Here is a 16,335-nt window from a genome sequence, read left to right as displayed (position 1 = left end):
TTCACTCTATCTATCGACCTCACTCTATCTATCGCCCTCACTTTATCTATCTATCTATCTATCTATCTATCTATCTATCTATCTATCTATCTATCTATCTATCTATCATCAATCTATCGATCTATCGCCCTCACTCTATCCGTCTATCTATCTATGTATCGCCCTCACTCTCTCGATCTATCGCCCTCACTCTATCTATCTATCTATCTATCTATCTATCTATCTATCTATCTATCTATCTATCTATCACCCTCACTATGTCCATCGACCTCACTCTATCGCCGTCACTTTATCTACTTATCTATCTATCTATCTATCTATCTATCTATCTATCTATCATCAATCTATCGCCCTCACTCTATCTGTCTATCTATCTATCTATCGCCCTCACTCTATTGATCTATCGCCCTCACTCTATCTAACTATCTATCTATCTATCTATCTATCTATCTATCTATCTATCTATCTATCTATCTATCTCTCTATCTATCTATGTATCTATCTGTCTATATATCTATCGCCTTCACTCTATCTATCGCCCTCACTCTATCGCCGTCACGTTATCTATCTATCTATCTATCTATCTATCTATCTATCTATCTATCTATCTATCTATCTATCTATCTATCTATCTATCTATCTACCATCAATCTATCTATCAATTGGCCTCACTCTATCTATCAATCTATTTATCTATCGCCCTCACTCTATCTATCTATCGCCCTCACTCTATCTTGCTATCGCCCTCACTCTATCTTGCTATCGCCCTCACTCTATCTATCTAGTGCCCACACTATCTATCGCCCTCACTCTATCTATCTATCATCAATCTATCGGCCTCACTCTATCTATCAATCTATCTATCTATCTATCGCCCTCACTCTATCTATCGCCCTCACTTTATCTATCTATCGCCCTCACTCTATCTTGCTATCGCTCTCACTCTATCTATCTATTGCCCTCACTCTATCGCCCTCACTCTATCTATCGCCCTCACTCTATCTATGGCCCTCACTCTATCTATCTATCTGTCGCCCTCACTCACTCTGTCTCACAAAACATAGCATAGCAAAACACAACAAAACATAGCACAGCTTAACAAAACACAAAAAAATATAGCATAACAAAACAAAACAAATCATAGCCTAGCAAAACATAGCATAGCATACCAAACACAACAAAACATGGCATACAAAACATAGCATAGCAAAACAAAGCATAACACACAACCACTCACACACAACTACACACACACGACACACACACAACCACAACCACACACACAACCATCTATCTATCTATCTATCTATCTATCTATCTATCTATCTATCTATCTATCTATCTATCTATCTATCTGTCCATCTATCTATCGCCTTTACTCTATCTATCGCCCTCACTCTCTCGATCTATCGCCCTCACTCTATCTATCTATCTATCTATCTATCTATCTATCTATCTATCTATCTATCTATCTATCTATCTATCTATCACCCTCACTATATCTATCGCCCTCACTCTATCTATCGCCCTATCGCCCTCACTCTATCTGTCTATCTATCTATCTATCGCCCTCACTGTATCGATCTATCGCCCTCACTCTATCTATCTATCTATCTATCTATCTATCTATCTATCTATCTATCTATCTGTCCATCTATCTATCGCCTTCACTCTATCTATCGACCTCACTCTATCTATCGCCCTCACTTTATCTATCTATCTATCTATCTATCTATCTATCTATCTATCTATCTATCTATCTATCTATCTATCTATCTATCTATCTATCTATCTATCATCAATCTATCGATCTATCGCCCTCACTCTATCCGTCTATCTATCTATGTATCGCCCTCACTCTCTCGATCTATCGCCCTCACTCTATCTATCTATCTATCTATCTATCTATCTATCTATCTATCTATCTATCTATCTATCTATCTATCTATCACCCTCACTATGTCCATCGACCTCACTCTATCGCCGTCACTTTATCTATCTATCTATCTATCTATCTATCTATCTATCTATCTATCTATCTATCATCAATCTATCGCCCTCACTCTATCTGTCTATCTATCTATCTATCGCCCTCACTCTATTGATCTATCGCCCTCACTCTATCTATCTATCTATCTATCTATCTATCTATCTATCTATCTATCTATCTCTCTATCTATCTATGTATCTATCTGTCTATATATCTATTGCCTTCACTCTATCTATCGCCCTCACTCTATCGCCGTCAGGTTATCTATCTATCTATCTATCTATCTATCTATCTATCTATCTATCTATCTATCTATCTACCATCAATCTATCTATCAATTGGCCTCACTCTATCTATCAATCTATTTATCTATCGCCCTCACTCTATCTATCTATCGCCCTCACTCTATCTTGCTATCGCCCTCACTCTATCTTGCTATCGCCCTCACTCTATCTATCTAGTGCCCACACTATCTATCGCCCTCACTCTATCTATCTATCATCAATCTATCGGCCTCACTCTATCTATCAATCTATCTATCTATCTATCGCCCTCACTCTATCTATCGCCCTCACTTTATCTATCTATCGCCCTCACTCTATCTTGCTATCGCTCTCACTCTATCTATCTATTGCCCTCACTCTATCGCCCTCACTCTATCTATCGCCCTCACTCTATCTATGGCCCTCACTCTATCTATCTATCTGTCGCCCTCACTCACTCTGTCTCACAAAACATAGCATAGCAAAACACAACAAAACATAGCACAGCTTAACAAAACACAAAAAAATATAGCATAACAAAACAAAACAAATCATAGCCTAGCAAAACATAGCATAGCATACCAAACACAACAAAACATGGCATACAAAACATAGCATAGCAAAACAAAGCATAACACACAACCACTCACACACAACTACACACACACGAAACACACACAACCACAACCACACACACAACCATCTATCTATCTATCTATCTATCTATCTATCTATCTATCTATCTATCTATCTATCTATCTATCTGTCCATCTATCTATCGCCTTTACTCTATCTATCGCCCTCACTCTCTCGATCTATCGCCCTCACTCTATCTATCTATCTATCTATCTATCTATCTATCTATCTATCTATCTATCTATCTATCTATCTATCACCCTCACTATATCTAGCGCCCTCACTCTATCTATCGCCCTATCGCCCTCACTCTATCTGTCTATCTATCTATCTATCGCCCTCACTGTATCGATCTATCGCCCTCACTCTATCTATCTATCTATCTATCTATCTATCTATCTATCTATCTATCTATCTATCTATCTATCTATCTGTCCATCTATCTATCGCCTTCACTCTATCTATCGACCTCACTCTATCTATCGCCCTCACTTTATCTATCTATCTATCTATCTATCTATCTATCTATCTATCTATCTATCTATCTATCTATCTATCTATCTATCTATCTATCTATCATCAATCTATCGATCTATCGCCCTCACTCTATCCGTCTATCTATCTATGTATCGCCCTCACTCTCTCGATCTATCGCCCTCACTCTATCTATCTATCTATCTATCTATCTATCTATCTATCTATCTATCTATCTATCTATCACCCTCACTATGTCCATCGACCTCACTCTATCGCCGTCACTTTATCTATCTATCTATCTATCTATCTATCTATCTATCTATCTATCTATCTATCTATCTATCTATCTATCTATCTATCTATCTATCTATCTATCTATCATCAATCTATCGCCCTCACTCTATCTGTCTATCTATCTATCTATCGCCCTCACTCTATTGATCTATCGCCCTCACTCTATCTATCTATCTATCTATCTATTGGCCTCACTCTATCTATAATCTATCTATCTATCGCCCCCACTCTATCTTGCTATTGCCCTCACTCTATCTATCTAGTGCCTGCACTATCTATCGCAATCACTCTATCTATCGCCCTCTATCTATCTGCCTCACTCTATCTATCAATCTATCTATTGCCCTCACTCTATCTATCGCCCTCACTCTATATATCTATCTATCCATCTATCTATCTATCTATCTATCTATCTATCTATCTATCTATCTATCTATCTATCGATCGATCTATCTATCATCAATCTATCGGCCTCACTCTACCTATCAATCTATCTATCACCCTCACTCTATCTATCGCCCTCACTTTATCTATCTATCACCCTCACTCTATCTTGCTATCACTCTCACTCTATCTATCTATCTATCGCCCTCACTCTATCTATCACCCTCACTCTATCTATCGCCCTCACTCTATCTATCGCCCTCACTCACTCTATCTATCTGTCGCCCTCACTCACTCTGTCTCTCTATCTATCTATCGCCCTCACTCTATCTATCTATTGCCCTCATAAAACATAACATAGCAAAACACAACAACACATGGCATAACAAAACATAGCAAAACACAACAAAACATAGCACAGCTTAACAAAACACAACAAAATATAGCAAAATATAGCATAACAAAACAAAACAAATCATAGCCTAGCAAAACATAGCATAGCATACCAAACACAACAAAACATAGCATAGCATAGCATAGCATAGCAATACAAAACATAGCATAGCAAAACAAAGCATAACACACAACCACTCACACACGACTACACACACACGACACAATCACAACCACACACACAACCACCTATCTATCTATCTATCTATCTATCTATCTATCTATCTATCTATCTATCTATCTATCTATCTATCTCCCTCACTCTATCTGTCTATCGATCTATCGCCCTCACTCTATCACCCTCACTCTATCTGTCTATCGATCTATCGCCCTCACTCTATCTATCTATCTATCTATCTATCTATCTATCTATCTATCTATCTATCTATCTATCTATCTATCTATCTATCTATCTATCTATCTATCTATCTATCTATCTATCTGTCCATCTATCTATCGCCTTTATCTATCGCCCTCACTCTATCTATCGCCCTCACTTTATCTATCTATCTATCTATCTATCTATCTATCTATCTATCTATCTATCTATCTGTCCATCTATCTATTGCCTTCACTCTATCGATCGACCTCACTCTATCTATCGCCCTCACTTTATCTATCTAACTATCTATCTATCTATCTATCTATCTATCTATCTATCTATCATCAATCTATCGATCTATCGCCCTCACTCTATCTGTCTATCTATCTATGTATCGCCCTCACTCTCTCGATCTATCGCCCTCTATCTATCTATCTATCTATCTATCTATCTATCTATCTATCTATCTATCTATCTATCTATCTATCTATCTATCTATCACCCTCACTATGTCTATCGACCTCACTCTATCTATCGCCTATCGCCCTCACTCTATCTATCTATCTATCTATCACCCTCACTCGATTGATCTATCGCCCTCACTCGATTGATCTATCGCCCTCACTCTATCTATCTATCTATCTATCTATCTATCTATCTATCTATCTATCTATCTATCTATCTATATATCTATCTATCTATCTATCTATCTATCTATCTATCTATCTATCTATCTATCATCAATCTATCGATCTATCGCCCTCACTCTATCTGTCTATCTATCTATGTATCGCCCTCACTCTCTCGATCTATCGCCCTCACTCTATCTATCTATCTATCTATCTATCTATCTATCTATCTATCTATCTATCTATCACCCTCACTATGTCTATCGACCTCACTCTATCGCCCTATCGCCCTCACTCTATCTGTCTATCTATCTATCTATCGCCCTCACTCTATTGATCTATCGCCGTCACTCTATCTATCTATCTATCTATCTATCTATCTATCTATCTATCTATCTATCTATCTATCTATCTGTCCATCTATCTATCGTCTTCACTCTATCTATCGACCTCACTCTATCTATCGCCCTCACTTTATCTATCTATCTATCTATCTATCTATCTATCTATCTATCTATCACCCTCTTTATATCTATCGACGTCACTCTATCTATTGCCCTATCGCCCTCACTCTATCTGTCTATCTATCTATCTATCGCCCTCACTCTATTGATCTATCGCCCTCACTCTATCGATCTATCTATCTATCTATCTATCTATCTACCTATCTATCTATCTATCTATCTATCTATCTATCTATCTATCTATCTATCTATCTATCTATCTGTCTATCTGTCTATCTATCTATCGCCTTCACTCTATATATCGCCCTCACTCTATCTATCGCCCTCACTCTATCTATCTATCTGTCGCCCTCACTCACTCTGTTTCACAAAACATAGCATAGCAAAACACAACAAAACATAGCACAGCTTAACAAAACACAAAAAAATATAGCATAACAAAACAAAACAAATCATAGCCTAGCAAAACATAGCATAGCATACCAAACACAACAAAACATGGCATACAAAACATAGCATAGCAAAACAAAGCATAACACACAACCACTCACACACAACTACACACACACGACACACACACAACCACAACCACACACACAACCATCTATCTATCTATCTATCTATCTATCTATCTATCTATCTATCTATCTCCCTCACTCTATCTGTCTATCGATTTATCGCCCTCACTCTATCTGTCTATCTATCTATCTATCGCTCTCACTCTATCTATCGCCCTCACTCTATCTATCGCCCTCACTTTATCTATCGCCCTCACTTTATCTATCTATCTATCTATCTATCTATCTATCTATCTATCTATCTACCATCAATCTATCTATCTATTGGCCTCACTCTATCTGTCTATCGCCCTCACTCTATCTTGCTATCACCCTCACTCTATCTTGCTATCGCCCTCACTCTATCGATCTAGTGCCCACACTATCTATCGCCCTCACTCTATCTATCTATCTCACTCTATCTATCTATCTATCTATCTATCTATCTATCTATCTATCTATCACCCTCACTATATCTATCGCCCTCACTCTATCTATCGCCCTCACTCTATCTATCGCCCTCATTCTATCTATCGCCCTCACTCGATCTATCTATCTGTGGCCCTCACTCTATCTCTCTATCTCCCTCACTCTATCTATCTATCGCCCTCACTCTATCTATCTATCTATCTATCTATCTATCTATCTATCTATCTATCTATCTATCTATCTATCAATCTATCTATCTATTGGCCTCACTCTATCTATCAATCTATCTATCTATCTATCTATCTATCTATCTATCTATCTATCTATCTATCTATCACCCTCACTATATCTATCGCCCTCACTCTATCTATCTATCAATCTATCTATTTATCTATCTATCGGCCTCACTCTATCTATCAATCTATCTATCTATCGCCCTCACTCTTCCTATCGCCCTCACTCTATCTATCTATCTGTTGCCCTCACACTATCTATCGCCCTCACTCTATCTACCTATCTATCGCCCTCACTTTATCTATCTATCTATCTATCTATCTATCTATCTATCTATCTATCTATCTATCTATCTATCTATCTATCCATCTATCTATCTATCACCCTTTATCTATCTATCTATATACTGATCGCCATCACTCTATCTATCTGTCTATCTATCGCCCTCACTCTATCTATCTATCTCCCTCACTCTATCTATCTATCGCCCTCACTCTATTTATCTATCACCCTCCCTCTATCTATCGCCCTCCCTCTATCTATCGCCCTCACTCTATCTATCTATCACACTCACTCTATCTATCGCATCACCACAGCATCACTCAGCACCACCACAGCATCACTAAGGGGAACCTCGACATCACTATGCGCTACCACAGCATCACTGAATGCCACAGGATCACTCGTCACCATCACAACATCACTCAGCGTCACCACAGCATCAATCTGTGCAACTATTCAACAACAACTGGTTTAAATATGTTCTCTCAATGTTTCAAGCTTTATTACAAATGTCACAAAAAGAGGTTAATATTTCACTTCTGTTCTTGGATTTTCGTCACAATAAAATACACTGAACATAATCTTCACAAAAGTTATTTACAAAAGTTTAAGCTATTGCCATTATAAATTATAATAACTTTAAGTATTAATTATTAAAATAATTAAAAGCCATTGTTATTTGTAATATCAATACATCTAAGTCACGTAAATACAACACATATTGCATTACAAATGCTATAGGTGTCACATTTGCAAAAGTTATAACTATTGGCATTGTAAATGACAAAGCTATTATTTTCGCTATTTTCAAAACCAACACATAAATAAAAAAATGTGTCATTTACAATACCAATAGCTCAAACTTTCCTGATGCGAGACCTATTGCATTGCAAATGCTTGTTTCTCCGGGCGCTTGATATCCAGGACACACCACTTTAGACTGTCTCCAGGATTGTTGTAATTGTGGCTCACAGGATCTCCGTGCTATCTGCATTCAAGAATCACTCTTTCCCCAAGCTCTCGGTAATTGCGGCTCGCTAGTAGCCCACATTATCAGTACCAATGACTCCCTAATTATCGCCACTCTATGAGCCTGTGACTCCTGATTTCTTCATCCTTTTGGTGTCGATGATCCACTTTTTACAGCACCACCATCAAAAAAGAATTCACTTGTTGTCTATACTAACGACTCACCATTACTACTAGTTTAATGCACCCAGGAGCCAGTGTTTCTCTACATTTGTGTTTATTATTATTCCATGTTCTTCCCGACCTCTTGTCTTCAGTCTATCCGCCATCGTATCGGGGATTGGGACCATACGACATGCAGTCGGCAGTCCCATAGTAGGCATTACAATGCCTATATTTTACATTGTGGTGGGTGCTGCTGGCTGCAGCACCTGCAACAATGTATAAACAGGACATGTTACATATCCCTGCACTACGTGGCAGGCACCATGCGGTGCCTGCCACATCGTACAGAGATTTGTAAGGGGGCACCCGAACACCCACAACCAAAGGGCCAGGGGGAAAGAGGGCCCACTACGTGTTCCCAGTGTTCCTTTCCGCCAGCCTTTTAATGGCGGGTAACCCTCCATAAAACGGCTGCCGGAAGAGATATCGTAATCCCTATGTCAGTGCCTGGTAGGCACCACCAGTATTGTAGGGACTACGAGCCCCCCACCACCGCACCGGCAGGCTCAAGGAGACAGTTGGATGTGTGGCAGTCAGTCTTTACGACTGCCACACATCCTCCCGCCATCATAATATGGCAAATGCAAAAACCACAGTTGATGGACAGAACGTAGAACAATGTCATACATTCACCCCAGTACAGAGCTCTGGGCCTAAGTCCATCGTTCTTTAGTACTCCACACCACCACAGTTCAGACATGGCCATATGCAAATCAGTCTGACCCTGTGCCTTATGGGAACAGTCCAGCCCGAACTGCCAAGCCAGGTCCTCCCTGGACCGGAAACAAGCTTCCGAGGACCGGTTTCTGGCATTCCAGCCGTCTTCAGCTCGGCTTGCTTGAATCCAGTGGTGTGGAGCATGGGAATCACGTCTGAGCATACCCATCCCACTCGGGGTGACAAATGCAAAAACCACAGTTGATGGACAGAATGCAGAACAATGTCATACATTCACCCCAGTACAGAGATCTGGGCCTAAATCCATCGTTTTTTTGCACTCCACACCACCCCAGTTCGGATATGGCCATATGCAAATCAGTCTGACCCTGTGCCTCATGGGACTACGAGCCCCCCACCACCGCACCGGTGGGCTCAAGGAGACCGTTGGATGTGTGGCGGTCAGTCTTTACGACTGCCACACATCCTCCCGCCATCATAATATGGCGGGCGGTAAAGTTGGTTACGATGGCGTGGAGACCGCCACCGACAGTCTGTCGGTGGCGGTCTCCCCACCATTGTAATGAGCCCCTAAATGTTTCTGCAAGCAATCCATGCACATGAATAGATGTTTCTCCAAATTACAATTAGCCCCTTTGGTCACAGATTTGTAATTTAACCTCTTTGCTTAAGTTCAGGAAGGACTTAAAGACCCGGTTTTTACCCTGAATCTTTGAGTAGTTTACTCTGGAAAGCCAACAAATTCTGCTCTGTCCCTTCTGTTATACATAGTGCCAAGATGCCACCGGGCAATCATTATGTGCTTTACAAAAATGAAATCAAATCAAATCAAACCACAAAGTCTTGCAGCCACAGTGAGACGTCCATACCTCCGGTTGTGTTCAGGGCTTTGTCGATAAATTCTGCAGCAGAGTAGAAATACTTGCTTATGTCAAAGTCTGGAAGGTCGTTAGCTGGCACACCGTGGTACTCAACGGTCGTTCCATAATATTCGTGGTTCCCCTGGCTGCAGAACTTGCCATGGGCAGCATTGAGCACGTGGGTGATCCCCATCTTCCAGAGGAGATATCTGTTGTGGGCTGTCACCCTGAAAGGGAATGAATAAATGAAGGGCACGTTGTCACAGAGATGACCATGCCTGCAGTGTTGAAATTAAGACGTTACAACGCATGCCTTTACAACACGGTCAGTACGATGACTATGTTGTTAACACGCTTACCATTACAACGCATGTCATTCCAACGACTTGCTGTAGGGTGGAAATGGAGTTTAGAATAATATAATTTACTATTCCAACTCCAGCCTGTGCAACAGTAGAGAAGGTGTTGGATTTAAAATCCAGCACCTGAAGCCCCCTACAACAAGTCTTTTTAATGACTTGCGTTGTAATGGTATGCGTGGTAACAACACTGTTGGTGTACTGACCACATTGTACTGGCATTGCGTTGTTCCGACAGCATTGTAAATGCTGTTCCCTGCAGTGTCAGGGTGGCCTGTGCTATCTTGGTTGACTGTGCATGCCTATACAATGATATCGCCATCACTTACCAAGACACACTTACTTACTCTATTGTGTCAAATAATCATGCTTTTACTTCAAAATGACTAGAAATCATAATGGTATTGCGTGATATGATGATATCATGATTAAGGGTGAATATTCTGGGAGTGTGGTAAAATTATAAAATGAAGCAGTGGGCTACTACTGGACATCTTTCCAGTAAACAAAGGTGAGCTTTCTTGTAGAGCTGTGACATAGAGGATTGAGCAGCAGGTTACAGGATGAACATTCTGAGAATGGTGTGACATAATGGAATGAGTAGCAGGTTTGGGAGTGAACATTCCCGGACAGTGATGGCCAACGGCCGACCCAACGGACCTAAAAAACTACCGACCCATCTCTCTCCTCCCATTCGCGGCCAAAGTCACAGAGAGACTTTTAAACACCCAACTGACTGACTTCATAGAAGAGAACTCCATCTTGGATCCCTCCCAGTCTGGATTCCGCAGCAACCACAGCACTGAGACCTCGATGCCACCGCTACATCCGCATGCTACTGGATCAGGGACACACTGCAGCTCTCTTCCTTCTAGACCTCTCCGCAGCTTTCAACAGCATCTCACATCGCACGCTTACGTCCAGACTTCACGACGCGAGAATACAAGGAGTCTCCCTCGACTGGATCCAATCCTTCCTCTCCGGCAGAACCAAGAGGATCCAACTTCCTCCCTTCCTCTCCAAACCCACGTAAATCAGCTGCAGAGTACCCCAGGGATCTCTCACTGAGCCCCACGCTCTTCAAAATCCTCATGGCCCCACCTCACCACCATCATCAGAAAGCATGGGCTCAGCATCGTATCCTACACAAACGACACTCAGTCATCCTCTCACTCACAAAGAATCCCGAAGACACCAGACTCTGCTTCCAGGAAGGAATGAAGAACGTGGCAGCCTGGATGAAGGACAGCTACCTGAAGCAAAACTCAGTGAAATCCGAGTTCCTCTCCTCGGACCCTGCTCCTCAGCCTGGGACTACGCCTGCTGGCCCTCCACACTCGGGGGCCCACTCATCCCTACAGACCACGCTCGAAACCTCAGCATCATCCTTGAATCCTCTCCATGAATAGCCAGATCAATGCTGTCGACTCCACCAGCTTCAACTGCCTCCGCATCCTCCATAAACCTTCAAATGATCCCCCGACTGCAAAAGGACCGTCACCCACGCACTCATAGCCAGCAGACTGGACTATGGAAATGCCCTCTATGACGGAATCAACAAAACTCTTCTACACAAGCTCCAAACCATCCAGAACGCCGCAGCCAGACTCATCCTCGGGACACCGCACCATGAGGACATGACCAAACACCTCCAAGGCTTCCACTGGCTCCCCATCGAAAAGAGGATCACCTTCAAACTCCTGACCCACGCCTACAAATCCCTCAACAATGTCAGACCCAAGTACCTCAACGAGAGATTGTCCTTCCACGTACCCAAAAGGAACCTACGCTCTGCCGATCTTGCCCTGGCAGATTTCCCTCGCATCGGCAGAAACAAAACCGGCGGGAGAGCTTTCTCCTACATCGCAGCGAAAACCAGGAACGAGTTCTCTGTGAACATCAGACGATCGCCGACCCTGCACACGTTCAGGAGAGACCTCAAGACCTGGCTCTTTGACTGACACAGAACAGCTGCCCCCCCCAGCACCTTGAGACCCTTGAGCGCGCTATATAAACCCCTGATAGATTGATTGATTGATGACATCATGAGACAAAGCAGGTGATTATGAGACGAACATTCTGCCAGAGCTGTGATATCATGGTATGGAGTATTATGTTGTGGTTTGAACATTCGGGGAGAAAGGTGGCATATTGGAACGAATTGGCAGGTCAGAGTGTAAACATACTGAGAAAGAGGTGACATGGAACGGAGCAGATGGTTGGTTATAGGATGAACATTCTGGGAGACACTGGAATGGAGTAACATGTTATGGAGTCAACATTCTGGGAGAGCAGCGTCTTATGGAATGGACCAGCTGCTTAGCAGTGAACATTCTGGAAGAGCAGTGACATGGAGTGAAGAATCAGATTGGTGTTGAATATTCTGATGCAGCAGTGACATCATGGAGTGGACCAACAGGTTAGGCAGTAAACATTCTAGGAGAGCGATGACAGCAGCAGGTATCGGATAAACATTCTGGGAGAGCGGTGATATCACAGATTGGAGCAGAAACAGATTATGGGGTGAACAAACTCGGACAGCAGTGACATCATAGAATGGAGAAGCAGATTACAGGGTGAACATTGAGTGGTAACGTGGAATGGAGCAGCGATTAACGAGGTGAACATTCTGGGACAGCGGTGATGTCATGGAATGGAGCAGGAAGTTACAGGGTGAGCCTATTAGGAGGGCGATGACATGGAATGAAGCAGTTGGTCAGACAGTAAAAAAGCTGGTCAGAGATTAACAGTTGTAGAAGATTGGTGACATCATCGAATGGAGCAGCTGGTCATGGAGTAAACATTCTGGAAGAGCAGTGACATTATGGAATGGAGCACAGGGTACAGAGTGAACATTCTGTGAGTGTGGGGACATCAAGGAATGAAGTAGCAGGGTACAGGGTTAACAGTCCGGGAGAGTTGTGACTTCATGAAATGGAGCTGCAGGTTACAGAGTTAACATTCTAGGAGAGTGGTGACATCATGGAATGGAGCAGCTGGTCAGGGATTAAACGTTCTAGAAAGAGTGGGAACATCATCGAATGGAGCAGCTGGTCATGGAGTAAACATCCTGGAAGAGCAGTGACATCATGGAATGGAGCAGCAGGGTACAGGGTGAACATTCTGTGAGTGTGGGGACATCAAGGAATGAAGTAGCAGGTTACAGAGTTAACATTCCGGGAGAGTGGTGACATCATGGAATGGAGCAGCTGGTCAGGGATTAAACGTTCTAGAAAGAGTGGTAACATCAACGAATGGAGCAGCTGGTCATGGAGTAAACATCCTGGAAGAGCAGTGACATCATGGAATGGAGCAGCAGGGTACAGAGTTAACATTCTATGAGAGTGGTGACATCATGGGCCGGAGCAGTTGGTCAGGGATTAAACGTTCTGGGAGAGTGGTGACAATAGAATGGGGCAACTGGTCAGGGAGTAAACATTCTGAAAGAACAGTAAGCCCATGGAATGGCGCAGCTGGTCAGGGAGAGCAGTGACATCATGGAATGGAGCACCAGGTTACAAGGTTAACATTCTGTGAGAGTGATGACGTCATGGAAGGGTGCTGCAGGTTACAAGGTTAACATTGCGGGACAGCGATGACATTATGGAATGGAGCACCAGGTTAGAAAGGCAACATTCCGGTAGAGTGGTGACGTCATGGAACGGAGCTGCAGGTTATAGAGTTAACATTCAATGATACTGCTGACATCATGGAATGGAGCAGCAGGTTACAAGGTTAACATTCTGTGAGAGTGGTGACATCATAGAATGGAGCATCAGGTTACAGGGTTAACATTCTATGAGACTGGTGACATCATGGAATGGCACAGCTGTCAGGGAGAGCAGTGACATCATGGTCTAGAGCAGCAGGTTACAAGGTTAACATTCCGAAAGAGTGGTGACGTCATGGAATGGAGCTGCAGTTCAGGGATTAAACTTTTCTGGGGCTGCAGTGAGATCAGCGAATGGAGCCGCGGGTTACAGGTTGAACGCTCTAGTAGAGGTCACACCTGTGCTTTATGAAGTTAACTTTTGTTATAATGTGTCGTTTTGATCGAATCGCCGATTTGGCAGGGGGGACTCTCGCTTCACTGTAATATAAACGATTTTAAAGGAGAGTCCCATGTTTTAATGGCTCGTCCCTGGCTGCGCTACACCCGAGTGTCCATGTTCTATGAATATGTGTCAGGCTTTGGCGCTGTCCTTCATTTGACATGAACATGATCACTCCTACGGATGTCCTCAGAGGGAACAATTTACGTCACTGGCTCCAGGGTAGGAAGTGTCATTGGACGGTTCTACTGCTGTCAGCACAGCCTCTAGGTCTAGGGTGTCACATGTCCACTAATGCTGCCGAATAAATGATCAGCAATTTGAATAATGAAACTCCAGCTATACCTTCAATGTCATGGTAACCAAACTACCACTTCAGAATAATAATCAAGAAAAAGTCAACTTTGATCCTGGGAAATAAATCTACAACAATTCTTAAAGAACCTAAAAATATCATACCTACAGTCATATTTTAACTTCAATAACTTCAATGTGATGGGAAATATATACACAAATACTCTGTGAAATATAAGCCGTGTTTTATGGCGTCCTAGCATTAGAAGCGCTTTAACCTACAAAAAATACGCGAAATTCAATCTGCAGTTATGTTCTGTGTCTTCCTGCTACTCTCGTGTTACCAGGAAATAGTTCAGTGAAGTAAACACACTTGACCTGATAAAAAGCAGCACTGCAGCACGACAATTACAGTTAGGATTATCATAATGTCCTAATAGCCTGCTTCTTGCAAAAGCTCCTGTGTTTGTATGGTTTGCTCAAAGACACCTTGCCCTTCATGTTACAGCGAATGACCGGCCTCCCAATAAGGCAAATTAGGCTGAGGGAAACAAGGTGCCAGATTCATTAAGGGTTTCCACTGGTGCAAAGCGTGCCTCAAGGGGTGTAACTGATCACCCCAAATACCCATTGTGTTTTTTTACGCAAAACCGGATCTACTAAGATAGCCAGACTGGGATTTGTGTAACGAAATAACGACTCTTTGAAGCAGGTGCTAACAGGGAGAAATGTTTTAATTTCTCTAAACATTCAACAGATTGCATATGTACTACTCTGACATACCACCTACAATATGTAGAAAACCTATGAATTTGTTTAGGCAAAGGATTTTATACTGGTAAACGTCACACACACACGCACGCACACACACGCTCTCTCTCACTCACTAGTGCAAATGTTGTGTGAGATGCTTGGTAGTCTGTTTGTACACCAGCGTAGGAGTAGTAAACAGTAGTAGGCCATTTTTAATAAATATGGCTCTGCGCTTCTTTCTCCACCTTGCTCAAGGGTAGCAACTTTGGTTAATGCACTGCTTTTCAATAAAGAATAATAAACCTGCCACTTAGGGGTCTATTATGATGGCGGGCGGACTTTGTCCGCCTGCCATCGTCCCGGGAAATGGGACCGCCCGCTAAAGGTGGGGCGATCCCGCATGGGCAATTTGATGCGCCCACCACACTGGTGGGCGCATCCTGCATTTTTTGCATTGCGGCGGGTGGTGCTGTCAGCAGCACCCACCCCAATACAAACAAGCATTGGAAATGCAATAGGTCTCGGATTTATTTGAGTTCGAGCTAATGGCATTGTAAATGGCAATGTCTTTTAGCCATGTGTTATGGAGTGTATGCATGTGGTGTGTAGTGGAATTATGTGGGTTGGATTGGAATTGTAGCAATAGTGGGATGCTGCGCTTTAGATGAATATGTTTAAAAGTAAAGTGCACCATACTGCGATTGCTACAATAGTTAATTGTGGATGCGTTA

The 16,335-nt window shown here is 42.3% G+C and overlaps 1 protein-coding gene across 3 annotated transcripts in view; it reads right to left on the bottom strand.

Annotated features, from left to right (window-relative positions):
- The window catches only part of DUSP13A (dual specificity phosphatase 13A), a 106,375-nt gene that overhangs the window by 76,965 nt on the left and 13,075 nt on the right, over positions 1-16,335 (bottom strand). For all 3 annotated transcript variants that reach the window (XR_015295885.1, XM_086921811.1, XM_086921813.1), the window contains exon 2: positions 10,156-10,373. Coding sequence is in view for 2 of the 3 variants with exons in the window: in XM_086921811.1 (XP_086777937.1) it covers positions 10,156-10,373 (218 nt within the window). In the remaining variant the exon portion in view is untranslated. The remainder of the gene's footprint in view (positions 1-10,155; positions 10,374-16,335) is intronic.

This window comes from Lissotriton vulgaris, chromosome 5, assembly GCF_964263255.1.
Source record: "Lissotriton vulgaris chromosome 5, aLisVul1.2, whole genome shotgun sequence".
Classification (NCBI taxonomy): Eukaryota; Metazoa; Chordata; class Amphibia; order Caudata; family Salamandridae; genus Lissotriton; species Lissotriton vulgaris.
Note: the sequence above shows the minus strand (reverse complement) of the source record. Positions and strands in the feature narration are given on the sequence as shown.